This window comes from Rana temporaria, chromosome 10, assembly GCF_905171775.1.
Source record: "Rana temporaria chromosome 10, aRanTem1.1, whole genome shotgun sequence".
Taxonomy (NCBI): Eukaryota; Metazoa; Chordata; class Amphibia; order Anura; family Ranidae; genus Rana; species Rana temporaria.
Genome location: NC_053498.1, coordinates 29230526 through 29245345, shown reverse-complemented (window position 1 = coordinate 29245345; position 14820 = coordinate 29230526). Strand labels below are relative to the sequence as shown.

At 45.0% G+C, this 14820-nt stretch overlaps 1 protein-coding gene across 2 annotated transcripts; it reads right to left on the bottom strand.

The window, feature by feature from the left end:
- Positions 1-2437: 2437 nt before the first annotated feature.
- Positions 2438-13734, bottom strand: LOC120916477 (apolipoprotein C-II-like). 2 transcript variants are annotated; one of them, XM_040327461.1, is made up of 4 exons: positions 13651-13734; positions 9858-9942; positions 7752-7911; positions 2438-2674 (listed from the first exon to the last, which is right to left on the bottom strand). In XM_040327461.1, the coding sequence occupies exons 2-4, from the start codon at positions 9910-9912 to the stop codon at positions 2587-2589; spliced, it is 303 nt and encodes a 100-aa protein (XP_040183395.1). In that variant the 5' UTR covers positions 9913-9942; positions 13651-13734; the 3' UTR covers positions 2438-2586. The 2 variants fall into 2 exon arrangements, with proteins under 2 accessions (XP_040183395.1, XP_040183396.1); XM_040327462.1 differs by having other exon boundaries at positions 9858-9944; positions 13655-13673.
- Between the last annotated feature and the right edge of the window lie 1086 nt (positions 13735-14820).

Below are 14820 nucleotides of genomic sequence, written 5' to 3'. Positions count from 1 at the left end.
CTGATATGTGGAATTCATGGGCACCAATAGGTGGCACTGATATGCAGCACTGATGGGCACTGACAGGCAGTGCTGAAGGGCACTGACAGGCGGCTGTGATGGGCACTGAAAGGCGTCACTGATAGGCAGTACTGATTGGCACTGACAGGTGGCACTGATGAGCAGCACTGATGATGAGGCACTGACAGGTGTTACTGATGGGCAGTGATTAGCAATGTGGTGGGCAGTGATTGGCACTGTGGTGGGTAGGGATTGGCACTGTGGTGGGCACTGCCATACTTTATTATGGGGGCACTGGTTGGCAGGTGATTGGCTGTGCTGATAATCAATGTGCTGATTATCAGCACAGACCCCCCCCCCTCTGACAGGGAGAGCCGCCGATCGGCTCTCCCTGTCAGCGTGAACCAAGAAATGCTGTTTACCGACACTTCCTGGTTCACGCGATGATCAGCTGTGATTGGTCACAGCTGATCACATGGTAAGAAGCCTCTGATAGAGGCTTCTTATAACGATCGGATTTGCTATTGACTGGGCGGGAAGTGGTTAAAGTGATACTAAAGTCTATTTTTTTTTTTTATTAAAAAAAGAACAAACACGTCATACTTACCTGCACATTGCAGTTGATCCCTCTTCTTGGGACCCTCTTCGCTGCTCCTGGCCCCTCCCTCCTGTTCGAGTGCCCCCACAGCAAGCAGATTGCTATGGGGGGGGCACCTGAGCTGAGCTGCAGCTCTGTGTATCCATTCGGCACAGAGCTGTGGATTGACCCTGCTCCCTCTCTCTCTTGATTGGCTAACTGACTTTGATTGACATCATCTTGTAGCCTAGGCCATCATTATGTAGAGCAACAATTCTTTTTTTCAGATCCTCAGAGATCTTTCCCATGAAGTGCCATTTTGAACTTCCAGTGATCAGTATGAGAGAGTGAGAGCGATAACACCAGATTTAACACACCTGCTCCCCATTCACACCTGAGACCTTGTAACACTAATGAGTCGCATGGGGTGTACTCACTTTTGTTGCCAGCGGTGTAGTGTAGGAAAAAAATACTGCGCTAAGTGAACACCAATAAGAAGCAGCAACTAAAAAGTGATATACACACAAAAATAGACAATAGAAAAAATGTAGTTGCGCTGAAAAGTGCAACTACATTTTTTCTACAGCGGTGTAGTGTGTTGAGTTATTTTGAGGGGACAGCAAATGTACACTGTTAGTGCTGGTTCACACTACAGCGACTTGGGATTCGACTTGTCAGACCTCAAGTCGCCCCAAGTCGCTTGACATCAGTAATCCCATGTTAGTCAATGAGAGCCGTCTTAATGTACACTAATGAAGTCGTTCCGACTTCAGAAAAGGCTCCTGTGCTACTTCAAGGCGACTTCTAGGCAACTTGTACCCATAGATTTCAATGGAAGTGGCCTCCAAAGTCAGATCTCCATCTTAACTGAAGCAACTTTACAGGAAAAGAAAATAGTTTACTCAGGCAAACCCCTCCCTCCCACAGAGCTGATTATTCTGTGATTGGCCACAGCCAAAATCACCTGTCCTGGAGGCAACTTTAAGGGCTAGATTCAGATAGCCCGCCGTAAGTTTGTGCGGTCGTAGCGTATCTCAGATACGCTACGCCACCATAACTTAGTGAGGCTGGGGCTGGATTCACAAAAAACCTGCGCCCTAAGTTACGGCAGCGTAGTGTAAATCTGCCGGCGTAAGCGCGCCAAATTCAAATTGTGAAGAGGTGGGCGTGTTTTATGCAAATAAAACATGATCCCACGCAAATGACGTCTCTAACGAACAGCGTTTACACAAGCCCTATTCGCGAACGACTTAGGCAAACAACGTAAACGACGCAAAATTCGACGCTGTCCCGACGTCCATACTTAACATTGGTTACTCCTCATATAGCAGGAGTAACCTTACGCCGGAAAAATCCTTACGTAAACGACATAAAAAAATTCGCCGGGCGCATGTACGTTTCTGAATCGGCGTATCTAGCTCATTTGCATATTCTACGCCGAAATCAACGGAAGCACCACCTAGCGGCCAGCGTAAATATGCACCCTAAGATACGTATCTTATCAAAATTCCTGCGTATCTTGCTTTCTGAATACAGAAAAAAGATACGCTGGCGCATCCCAGAAGTTACGCGGCGTATCAACAGATACGCCAACGTAACTCCTTACTGAATCTAGCCCATAGTCACGTTGTAAGTTGCTCCAAGCCATGCTGAAGTCGCCTTGCAGAGTCGCGCTGTAGGTCGGGTTGCCCCTGTGTTAATCGGCACACTCACTACTTTACATTGTAACAAAATGTAATTTCTTCATGAAAATATATAATAAAATATTTTGGAAAAAAGTGAGGGGTGTACTCACTTTTGTGAGATACTGTATGTAAAGCGCTGCATGAATTGTTGGCACTTTAATACATAAGAGGATAATTATGGTGCAATTAATGCTTTATTTTTTGTTCTTGAATAATGAGGATAGTAAACATTGCAGTTAGAAGATCAGTGAGATGAAGTTGCAGAAAAAGAAATGCCTCGGCCTCGCTTCTTCATCACTTTTGATTTTCAGAAAGCATTTTCCATTATTGGCTGCCGGCCAGGTGATATACCTGGTCAGAGAGGACGCCGTAATAGATTTTTACCTTCTCTGTCGTCTGGTCATAAATTTCCCTGGAAATAAAAAGTCAGAATATAATATTTAATATTATTATTTATAAAATATTTATTATTTATTTATTTAATTTATTTAATATTATTTAATTTAAGATTTAATATTGTGTAATCGCAAACTATGTCTATTTCCATCAGCATGAATCCCATTTTTAAACATTTTAAGCAAGCTTTTCTTACAAGCACAACTGCTCATCTTATTGTGACAGGCATGTAGTAGTGGGTGAGTGGCCCTGAACGCAGACGGTGTATCTAGGACTGCTCACTTACCTCTGCATGACTGACACATTATCACAGACAGCTGTGTCTATACAGCCGCTGTGTCCCCATGAGAAACATGTACACAGCTCCAGCTGCATAAACAAGGCGCTTGTTCGTGTTGTATTGGCACCAGTTTGTTCAGTGAAAAAGTGAAGGGGGTTAAATGCTAAGCACATTTTTTTAGTAACCATATTAATTAATTATTTTCTATCTTCTATTAGTAAACATTTGTAGCGCCACGCCCTCAGGAGCCGCTGGTTGTTGTTGGGATCGGCATATTAAGTTACCTCTTATCATTGTCTAGGGGTGAAGTTGATGAGTAGATTAGTGAGCGAATGTCCAGACAATAAATTAAGGTTTTCTGAATGCTTTATTTTCGGCCCAACCTAACCAACATCAACATGAGGTAGAGAGAAAAGGTTGATGAAGCAATAGAGAACTTTGCAGTATCAGGCCTGGATATGAGAAAGAGCAATCCTGCTCTCAGTAGTAGTAGATACGGTTCGTCACCACTCTAGCCAGAGTGGGTGAAGTGCCTCCTGCCACGAGCCTGGCAGCCGAAGCGCCACTTTAAGGTTTCTGGGAGGAACAGACCTCTGCCACAGGCCTGGCTCTAGGGACCTCTGACACAGGCCTAGTACTTGGATGAGCTAAATGGATTGAGCGAATTCCTCCCAGTAGATTCGATTAGGATCACCGGGTGACAGTTGAAGTGTACCTGTCAATGTCCTGGTCACCGGATCCCCGATGGTTCATCCAAGCCCCTCAGATAACCTGCCTCTGGGTTCTCCTTGAGTCGATCCCCCACCGTTCAGCACATAGCTTGGGATCTCTTCAATAGAGCCGAGGACCCAGCGAGTCACTGGGGCCCCTTTCAGCAACATATCGCCGGGGTCTGTTGGATGCGCAAACCCTAAAGGTGGGTGCCGCACCTGGAACCCGCGAAGAACCAACAAAAATGGCGTCTGCCACAGATATACTTTCCCCCAGCATGCCCCGCGAGGGAAAACTCCTCTAATTGGCTGCTGGGGGAAAGCGGCTCTGCCAGAACCCCTCTAGCGCCAACTGTCGCCCAGGGGTGGGATCGGCACCCCTGGAGCACAGACTGACCCACAGGACAGTTCAGGAATGACAGCAGCCAGAATTTAACAAATTATGAATGGGAGCAAAATAACTCTCCCATTCCCCACTAACTTTAGCGTAGCGCCCATACTGAAAGTAAGGGGGCGCTACACATTAAAAAAAAAAAGTTCTGCTTGGCTTCTATAGGACTGTTAAAGAATACATTAATAGCAAATAATATTTAGTCCTACAGTACCTTCAAAAAGTATTCTTACCCCTTTAAATTTTCCACATTTTGACAACCAAAATGTAAATGTATTTTATTGGGATTTTATGTAATAAGCCAACACAAAGTGGCACATAGATGTGAAGTGGAAGGAAAATATGAGAAATGGTTTTCAATTTATTTTTTACATATGTTAAAAGTGTGGTGTGCATTTGTATTCAGCCCCCCTGAGTCAATACTTTGGAGAACCACCTTTCTCTGCAATTACAGCTTCAAAAGTCTTTTTGGGGATGTCTCTGCCAGCTTTGCACATCTAGAGAGTGACGTTTATGCCCATTCTTTTATGAAAAATAGCTTAAGCTCTGTCAGATTGGATGGAGAGTGTCTGTGAACAGCAATTTTCAAGTCTTGCCACAGATTCTCAATTGGATGCTGCCACCACCGTGTTTCACGATGGGGATGGTGTGTTCAGGGTGATGTGCAGTGTTTATTTTCTGCCACACATAGCATTTTGCTTTTAGGCCAAAAAGTTCAATTTTGGTCTCATCTGACCAGATCACCCCACATGGCTTCTCACAAACTGCTAACAGGACTTTGTATGGATTATTTTCAAAAATGTTTTTCTTCTTGTCACTCTTCCATAAAGACCAGATGAATAGTTGTCCTGTGGACAGATTCTCCCACCTGAGCTGTGGATCTCTGCAGCTCCTCCAGAGTTACCATGGGCCTTTTGGCGGCTTCTCTGATTAATGCTCTTCTTGCCCGACTTGTCAGTTTAGGTGGACGGCCATGTCTTGGTTGATTTGCAGTTGTGCCATACTCTTTCTATTTTCGGATGATGGATTGAACAGTGATCCGTGAGATTTTCAAAGTTTGGGATATTTTTTTTATAACCTAACCCTGCTTTAAGCTTCCCCAGAACATTGTGTTCATTGGCCTTCATGATTCTGTTTGTTCACTAAGGTTCTCTAACAAACCTCTGAGGGCCTCACAGAACAGTTGTATTTATACTGAGATTAAATTAAAGACAGGTGGACTCTATTTACATATTAGGTGACTTCTGAAGGCAATTAGTTTCACTAGATTTTAGTTAGGGGGCTGAATACAAATGCATGCCACACTTTTCAGATATTTATTTGTAAAAAAAAATTGAAAACCATTTACCATTTTCATTCCACTTCACATTTATGTGCCACTTTGTGCTGGACTATACAAGAAAATCCCAATAAAATACATTTAAAGTGGAGGTTCACCCTAATGGCAAATTAAGAAAAAGAGGAGGTTTTCACCATGTCAGAGAAACAGTGTAGTGGTATCATCCTTGAAAATGTGGAACAAAGGAATATTCCCCCTTGAGTAGGACTTTGAAAGCCACAGACACTGATATGTATCAAATAGTATTTTTTTTACATAAAAAAGGACAGATCAAACACAGTGATCTTATATTAAAAACGTCAAAGGTCTATATATGACAAATGCAACAAAAACAAAAAACATAATACAACAATGCATATATAATGACACCAATGAGTGGTAATACCTGGTACCCGACACGTTTCCAGTTTGATACCTTCATCAGGAGTATAAAGTAGGGATAAGTAGGTTCATAGATTGTTTAATTCAATAAGAGTGGTTCCATGTAGAGAGCATGTGAGGCAACTGTTTTTGACGGGGGTGGCACGGATGAGAGGGGAGACGCTATTCTCAGGGACAGTTCCCATTCGACCGATGGCGATTGCATAGAGGCAGGGACTATTTGGGGCTATCCACAGATCATGGGGCTTCATTGAAGGCTTTGGCTAAGATCCTGTCCTGATCTTTGGAACATAAATTGTCCATGTTTTTTAGCCACTGGAATTTAACTGTTGCTATCTACCTGCTGAAACCAGACCTGGGAATTTTCTATTTAAAGCCCCCATTGATTTTGGGGTTAACGTTCACTTGTACCCCATCAAGAACAGTTGCCTCACATGCTCTCTACATGAAACCACTCTTATTGAATTAAACAATCTATGACCCTACTTATCCCTACTTTATACTCCTGGCGAAGGTGTCAAACTGGAAACTGGTCGGGTGCTAGGGATTACCACTCATTGGAGAGTATCTGTGTCATTATATATGTATTGTTGTATTATGTTTTTTTGTTGTCATATGTAGACCTTTGACGTTTTTAATATAAAATCACTGGCCCGGATTCAGATACAATGGTTTATCTATCGGCGGGCGTAACGTATCTCCGTATTCATAAAGAATTTGCGCCCTAAGTTACGGCGGCGTAGCGTATGTGGTCCGGCGTAAGCCCGCCTAATTCAAATGTGGATGATGTGGGCGTGTTTTATCTAAATTAATTGTGACCCCACGTATTTGACGTTTTTTACGAACGACGCATGCGCCGTTCGTGAAAGAATCCCAGTGCGCATGCGGAAAAATTACGCCGCAAATCGTCAATGCTTTAGACGTGAGCGTAACTTACGTACAGCCCTATTCGCGAACGACTTACGCAAACGACGTAAAATTTTCAAAATTCGAAGCGGGAACGACGTCCATACTTAACATAGGATACGCCTCATATAGCAGGGGTAACTTTACGCCGGGAAAAGCCTAACGTAAACGACGTAAAAAAATACGCCGGGCGGACGTACGTTTCTCAATCGGCGTATCTACCTAATTTGCATATCCCTTGCGTAAATCTACGGAAGCGCCACATACCGGCCAGCGTAAATATGCAGCCTAAGATACGACGGTGTAAGACACTTACGCCAGTCGGATCTTAGGGAAATCTATCCGTAACTGATTCTATGAATCAGTCGCATAGATACGACCCCGCAACTCAGAGTTTAGACGGCGTATCCAGAGATACGCCGTCGTAACTGCTATCTGAATCCAGGCCACTGTGTTAGATCTGTCTTTTTTATGTAATAAAATTACTATTTGATACATATCAGTGTCTGTGGATTTCAAAATCCCATTCAAGGGGTAATGTTCCTTTGTTCTACCAAATCAAGAGAGTACATATTGTCTGATGAGAAAATGAGTTAAGGGGAACATGGAGAACTACAGAACTCTATTATATGATACATTTAGAATTAGTTTACATTTGCAGTTGGGAGGTGGTAAAAACAAGCAGTTAAGGAGGTGTACCCCCCACCCCTGCAAAAATTAAAAGCCAGCAGCTACACATACTGCAACTTTTGACTTTTAATAATAGGACACTCGTCTGTCCTGAAATCCAGGGATGTTTCCATCAGCTGTTGGGTGCTGCCCCGCCATTGTGGATAAAGAAACCCGGCAGTATAGCATTCACACTGGGTCCTTACTGTACATGCACAAGGCACCGCTGCCCTCTACTGCTGGCCCGGTGGAGGGGGAAGAAGAAGGGAGCTGAGCTGTGACTTAATTTGGGCCGTATTCTCATAAGTGGGGACAGGATACCCATCAAAGACAAATATCCGCCCCCCCTTAATGCAGCCATTTAGAGGTATGCACATGCTGCAGCTGAAAATGTATGCTTTTCTCTCATGTACTCACATAATTTTGTCTTGAACGCCAGTCTCTTTTACTTTATCATACACTCCCTCTGCTACAGAGCTGATGCTGCTGTATGCTGTTTGGAAAAATCCTTGTGCTTTTTCCAGAATGCCAGGCTCCTCTTCAGCTTCTCGTTTATGGACCCTGTAACTCTCAATTCCTAAAGATGGAAAATAAACAATATGGTAAAGCCCAATTGAATGTTCAGTTTAAATCGGTGAAATATAATACAGACACATCAAAACAAAATTCGCCCGGGTGCCATGCTGCTTATTGAACACTGTCGTTTGCTCTCTCGGCACAGGCGCCATTCAGATAAAACTCTTCATTTTCTCAATGAATGTAAAGTGCCATCTCTACTGTATCCAATCAGAAAATACATTGGCCCGGATTCACAAAGCACTTACGCCGACGTATAACAAGTTACGCCGACGTAAGTGCAAATGTGCGCCGTCATATCTGTGCACAAGACCCACAAACAGAGATGCGCCTAAAACCAGGCTACACCCCGCCGACGTATCTTGCTTACGCCGGCGTAGAGTGGGCGCACATTTAGGCTGGGAGCATGGTGCCGCTCCCATTGATTAGTTATTCATATATGCAAATGAGGGAAATACGGCGATTCACGAACCTGCGTGCGCCCGACGCAGGCTACGAGAGGTGCGCGTAAGTTGTACGTCCATCGTAAAGTTAAGCCCCATAAAGGAGGTGTAACCCAGCAGCAGACATGCAAAGGTCTGCACCAGGGAACACAAGCCGGCGTATTTTACGTTGGACGTGTGTCTGGCTGGGCGTAGGTTACGTTCATGGCGTACGCAGTGATCCGGCGTATCTTAGGCAGTTGTTCCGACGTGGTTGTGAGCATGCGCAGGGGGATGCGTCCACGTCACGGCACATGCGCAGTTCGCTAAACGTACTTGTCTGGCGCTCGGACCATCATATGCATGGGGTCACGCCTCATTTGCATGGGTTTGCATGGGTCAAGCCCACTTCCACCTACACCGGCCTGCGCCTTCGAAAACTACGTCACGCTGACGCAGCGTTGGGAGCACTGGCTTCCTGAATTCCATGTTTGCCTCTCTGCGATGCGTCGGCGTGGCGTGCGGTATTTGCGTTATGGCGGCGTAATGTCCGCCCAACTCCCTGTTCCGGGCCATTGCATTCATTGAGAAAATGCAAAGTGTTCCCTAAATTCTGAACAAGCAAACTCCTGTGATCACAATGCAGCCAGGCAGCACAGTGGTGCTTGTGGAGATCACTGTAGTATTCTATGGAAGACCCACAGGTATGGCACATACTTATGTAACACTGGGTATTGTTACTGAAAATGCAAAACTTTATTTGCCCACAAGATGGCAGGAGTTGCTGCTACTTTTGGCAGTGTGGGCAGGTGCCAAGTCCTGCTGGGGAATGAAATCGGCAACTCCATAAAGCTGGTCAGCAGAGGGAAGCATGAAGTGCTCTAGAATTTCCTGGTAGAGGGCTGCACTGACTTTGGACTTGATAAAATACAGTGAACCAACACCAGCAGATGACATTGTTTCCCAAATCATCACAGACTGTGAAAAATGTTGTATTTAATTTGGAAATCAAGGTCCCAGAGTCTGGAGGAAAAGTGGAGAGGTGCAGAATCCAAGTTGCATGAGGTCCAGTGTGAAGTTTCCACAGTCAGTGATGATGTGATGTCATCTGCTGATGTTTTTGTCAAAATTGACGCTCTAATTTTGTTTATAGCGCAAAAAATAAAAAACGCAGAGGTGATCAAATACCACCAAAAGAAAGCTCTATTTGTGGGGAAAAAAGGACGTCAATTTTGTTTGGGAGCCACGTCACACGACCACGCAATTGTCTGTTAAAGCGACGCAGTGCCGAATCGCAAAAACTGGTCAGGTCCTTTACCTGCCTAAAGGTCCGGGTCTTAAGTGGTTAAAATGAATTTCTCCATAATGCCTATAGATACAGAGTCGAGAGCTTATTTTAAAGTGCTTTTACTGCTTGTTCATTATACTCTAGTGTTCATCTGTGCACCGGTTTGCATTTACTTCCTAATGACCATAGTTTCCAATGAAAGGAGCAGCCTGGAGAAGTTATGGCAAAGGTACTGACCTGAGCTGAGGAGTGCAACGAGTAAAGAAATTGCTACGACTTGTGTTAGCTTCATAGTTTTAACTTGGGATGTCCACAGCAGTTCCTGTGAGAAAAGCATTATATGTTACAAATAAAAAAAATGTATGTCAAAAACTTTTTCTGTTCTAAGGCACCACCCCACCACTCCCAGGTTTTATCAAAAATAAATGCTGTCGTTTTAGATTTTTTTTTGTAGAATTCTATCTGCTTGTGAGATTTGATATTTGCAACTCGACCACAAATTAACACTCACCAGCCACTTTATTAGGTACACCTGTTCAATTGCTTGGTATCACAAATTTCTAATCAACCAATCACATGGCAGCAACCCAATAAATTTAGGCATCTAGACGTGGTGAAGATAACTTGCTGATGTTCAAACCGAGCATCAGAAATGGGAAGAAAGAGGATTTAAAGCGGAGTTCCACCCAAAAATGGAACTTCCGCTTTGAAGGATGGTGACCCCCTTACATGCCACATTTGGCATGTATTTTTTTGGGGGGGGAAGGAAGGGGAACGGAAACCCTCTTTTTAGAGGCATCCAGCTCCCACTTCCTCCTGGGGCACCGCGGCACCGGAAAGGAAGTTCACCTCTCCCCCCTCCCTCTTGACAATCATCTGGGACAGGTCACAGGTCCCAAATGTTTGCCTGGCCAGTCACAGCACAAAGCGTGGCTCGCGCATGCGCACTGCGTGGCCGGCTGTGAAGCCACAGCTGGGCACCCACAGCGACACTGACGGCGCCTCAGAGAGGAGGGGGAGAGGAGTGGGGCTTTGTACGCCTGCATCGCTGGACCGGTGGGACAGGTGAGTGTCCAATTAATAAAATAAAAGTAATAAAAGTCAGCAGCTACACTTTTTGTAGCTGCTGACTTTTATATTGGTGGAACTCCGCTTTAAGTGACTTTGAACATGGCATGGTTGTTTGTGCCAGATAGGCTGATCTGAGTTTTTCAAAAACTGCTGATCTACTGGGATTTTCATGAACAACCATCTCTAGGGTTTACAGAAAATGGTCCAAAAAAGAGAAAATATTTATTGAGCGGCAGTTGTGTGGTCTTTACTTAGACGTGCAGTTGGGGTGGCAATAACGCGGTCACGATGTTTCACACCTGTGGCAAAGTTTACCTGACATTTAGCGGCCGATGGGCCCGCCGAAAGTTACACACTCAAACAGATAGGAAAGTGCTGCAAACTCCCCACAATACATGCGGTTGTGCTGCGTTGGGTGGAAAAAATGGGGTGAAACCAAGTGGTGAGGAGGAGTCCCATCGCTTTCTCACCACCTGTCAGTAGTCTCTGAAGTGTGATCCGAATGCAAATTGGGCTTCAGAAGAAAGGGAGATTGAGACGCACGTCTAGAAATGTTTAAAATTGTTAATATTGTATATAGTGGGGCAGATTCATCAAGAGATACGACGGCGGATCTCCTGATCCGCCGTCGTATCTATGAGATCCCACGGTCAAAGCTATGCGACTGATTCATAAGAATCAGTTCCGCATAGATCTCCCTTAGATCCGACTGGTGTAAGTGACTTACACCAGTCGAATCTTAGGCTGTAATCTCCCGCCGGCCGCTAGGTGTCGTCGCTTTTTTTTACACGTCGCATATGCAAATGAGGAGAACCGCCGATTCATGTCCGTACGCCCGCCCGTCGCTCTTTTTCAACGTCGTTTGCGTTCGGCTTTTTCCGGCGGATAGCTACCCCTGCTAATATGAGTGGTAGCTAATGTTAAGTATGGCCGACGTTCCCGCGCCGAGTTTTAAATTTGTTACGTCTTTTCCGTAAGTACGTCGGGAATACGGATGGCCGTAAGTAACCTAGCCGCCGAAAACAATGACGTCCTAGCGACGTCATTTGGAGCATGCGCACTGGGCTTTTTCGCCGGCGGCGCATGCGCAGTTAAATCGGCGAGGGAACGCGCCTGATTTAAATTGTACACTCCCCCTAGCCGCGGAATTTGCATTCCGCCGGGGGGAGTTAGGATCCGATGGTGCAATTTGCGAGGTAAGTGCTTTATGAATCATGCACTAGCCTCGCTAAATTGCACCGGCGGATCGTAAAACAGGTAGATCTGGCGGATCTAAAGAACCGCTGATCTATATGAATCCGGGCCAGTGTGTGTTGGTATTAGTGAGAGAGATGCAGTACCTGTCCTGGAAAATTAGTGCATACCATTATTAGACCCATATGGCTGCAATAACAGAAACCATATTAAATGAAAGGGCTACCATTACTGACCCCTATTATTAGATGCCTGACTGCTCTTGGCATACAAGTCACAAACCAGGAAAATTTGAGAAGATCAGGTAAGTTAGATTAAGGTCAGAATTCCTAATCTGTTTACTTTCAGCTGGGTAAGTGGCTTAGAAAATTCTGAAGCCACTGAATCAGCATAACAGCCAGACAACTAACATTTTCAGTAGGAGAGGTTAGCAATGGTTGCTTCAATATTCTCTCAGTGACAGTTTTCTTTAAAAGCCCTCCACCTCCCTTGGTCCCATTTACGATACATCTCACTATATAGACAGGTCCGATCCGCCCTATAGGCTCACTATGCAAGCCGCTTAGGGCCCCGCAAAGCTGCGGAGGGCCCCCCAAATTACTAGAGGCCCCCGCCTGGTGAGAAGTCATTTTCGGCCCCTCACCCCGCTTCTTACTCGCTGGCTGCATGGGAGAAGAGGTAAGAAGTCAGTACCCCCTGCTTCTCGCTTTAATGTAAGATGTCATTTCTGACATCCCCCACTTCTCAACTTTAATCATTAACGTGACATTTCACTGTCGGCAGCGCCCCCCCTGCTTCTCAACTTTAATGTGATATGTCATTTTGCTTAGGGCCCCAGGGAGGTCAGGATCGGGACTGTATATAGAGATATAGAAAAATGTGGTCCCTGGTTAAACCTCATCAGTCAATTGTAAACACTTAGTGGTAGATTCAGGTAGAATGGCGTAAATTTCTGCGGGCGTAGCGTATCTCAGATTCGCTACGCCGCCGTAACTTAGTGAGGCAGGTTCTGTATTCACCAAGAACCTGCGCCCTAAGTTACGGCGTCATAGCGTAAATCTGCCGGCGTAAGCGTGCCTAATTCAAATTGTGAAGAGGTGGGCGTGTTTTATCAAATAAAACATGACCCCACGTAAATGACGTTTTTGACTACCGGTGCATGCACCGTCCGTGAAAGTAACCCAGTGCGCATGCTCCAAATTAACCCGCAAAAAGCCAATGCTTTCGATGTGAACGTAAATTATGCACATCCCCATTACGCAAACTACGTCAAATTTTCAAAATTTGACGCGGGAACGACGTCCATACTTAACATAGGATACGCCTCATATAGCAGGGGTAACTATACGCCGGAAAAAGCCTAACGTAAAAGAATGCGCCGGTCAAACATACGTTTCTGAATCGGCATATCTACCTAATTTGCATATTAGACGCGTAAATATACAGAAGCGCCACCTAGCGGCCAGCCTAAAATTGCAACTAAGAGACTTACGCTGGTCGGATCTTAGTCAAATCTATGCGTAACTGATTATATGAATCGGGCGCATAGATATGACGCCGCACACTCAGAGATACGACGGCGTATCTGGAGATACACCGTCGTATCTCCTACCTGAATCTACCCCATAGGCAGCACATTCGCATTACTCAAATACGAAAATATATAATCCAGTGTGTAAATATTGCTAGTATTTGATTTATCTAGTGCTTTACAAATGCTGTGAAATAGCCCCGTTCTCCCCAGTCCCTATTCTTCCATCCTTACCTTTTGTCGGTGTTCTCGATGGCTAACCAGGCTCCAGGGTCACTTCATTATATACTCTTCTTGATGTGTTGTCAGGGCAGAAGTCCATGCAAACAGTGAGCTCAGTGTTCAGAGGTCAGAAGCGTGGGACCTGAACCTGCTAGAACGTGTCGCCTCTGTTTGTGTACCTTGTAGATGCTGCACTATGTTTGCCCTGTGTAGGGTATAGATCATGTTAGACTAAGAGGAACCATAAATGTATCACTACGTTACAGAAACCCCATCACCAAACCATTCAGCATAAATCTTCCCATAAGATTGTAGCACTACCCCCGTAGGAGCTGCGAGTTAATATTCGTCGTCTAGGGGAAGAAAGTCTGTAAAGAACTCCAATGTCCACATGAGACGTAAAACATTAAAGGGGTTGTAAAGGCATACCTTCCAACTTTTTAAAATGCGAATGAGGGACACCTACCGTGTTTCCCCGAAAATAAGACCTAGCGTGATTATTTGGGAAGGCTGCAATATAAGCCCTACCCCGAAAATAAGCCCTAGTAAAGTACATTAAAAAACTGTGGTCTGTTTTGTAGGACGATCGTACTGGTATGGAGTGCAGTGTGTCTCCCCTTGTGACTGTATTACAAAATACTTTATTAGCAGCCGCCGCAGTCCCGCCGGAGGTTTTCTTGTCTCCTCCTCGCTGACATCTGCGGCCCCTCCCTCTTCAGGGCACGGAGCGGGCTGACGTCAGCGGGGATCTCGGGTCTTCCCCCCTCTCTTCTCCTCCCAGCTGACTTCTGTGGCCCCTCCCTCTTCAGTGCACAGAGCGGGCTGACAGCAGGGATCTCAGCATGGAGAAGAGCAGATCAAGTGAGCGACCAGGGGAGCTGTAAAAAGGTATTCTCCATGAGACATTTGCAATGGGAGATACACTGCAGCTTATACCAGTGTGATCCTTTTATAAAACGGATTACATACATTTTAAAAGGATTTTAACCAAGATGTTTTTAAAACGATGTTGAAAATTTACTCCTGACCTGACGGGGAGGTGGGGAGAGGGCGAACACAGGAACTTTAAAAAAAATGTTTTATTGTTTTATTCCAGGATTTTCAGAACATACTGTAGAGAGGGGTAAATTATACAGCACAAGCACTGTGCTTTAAAAGAACAGGATTTTTTTATGGTTAGAT

Coding starts and splice junctions, on each gene's coding strand:
- LOC120916477 (XM_040327461.1), bottom strand. CDS start 9,912: ATGAAGCTAACACAAGTCGTAGCAATTTCTTTACTCGTTGCACTCCTC. Junction 7,912..9,857: donor CGTTGCACTCCTCAGCTCAG/GTCAGTACCTTT, acceptor TTCCATCTTTAG/GAATTGAGAGTTACAGGGTC. Junction 2,675..7,751: donor GGCGTTCAAGACAAAATTAT/GTGAGTACATGA, acceptor TTTTATTTCCAG/GGAAATTTATGACCAGACGA.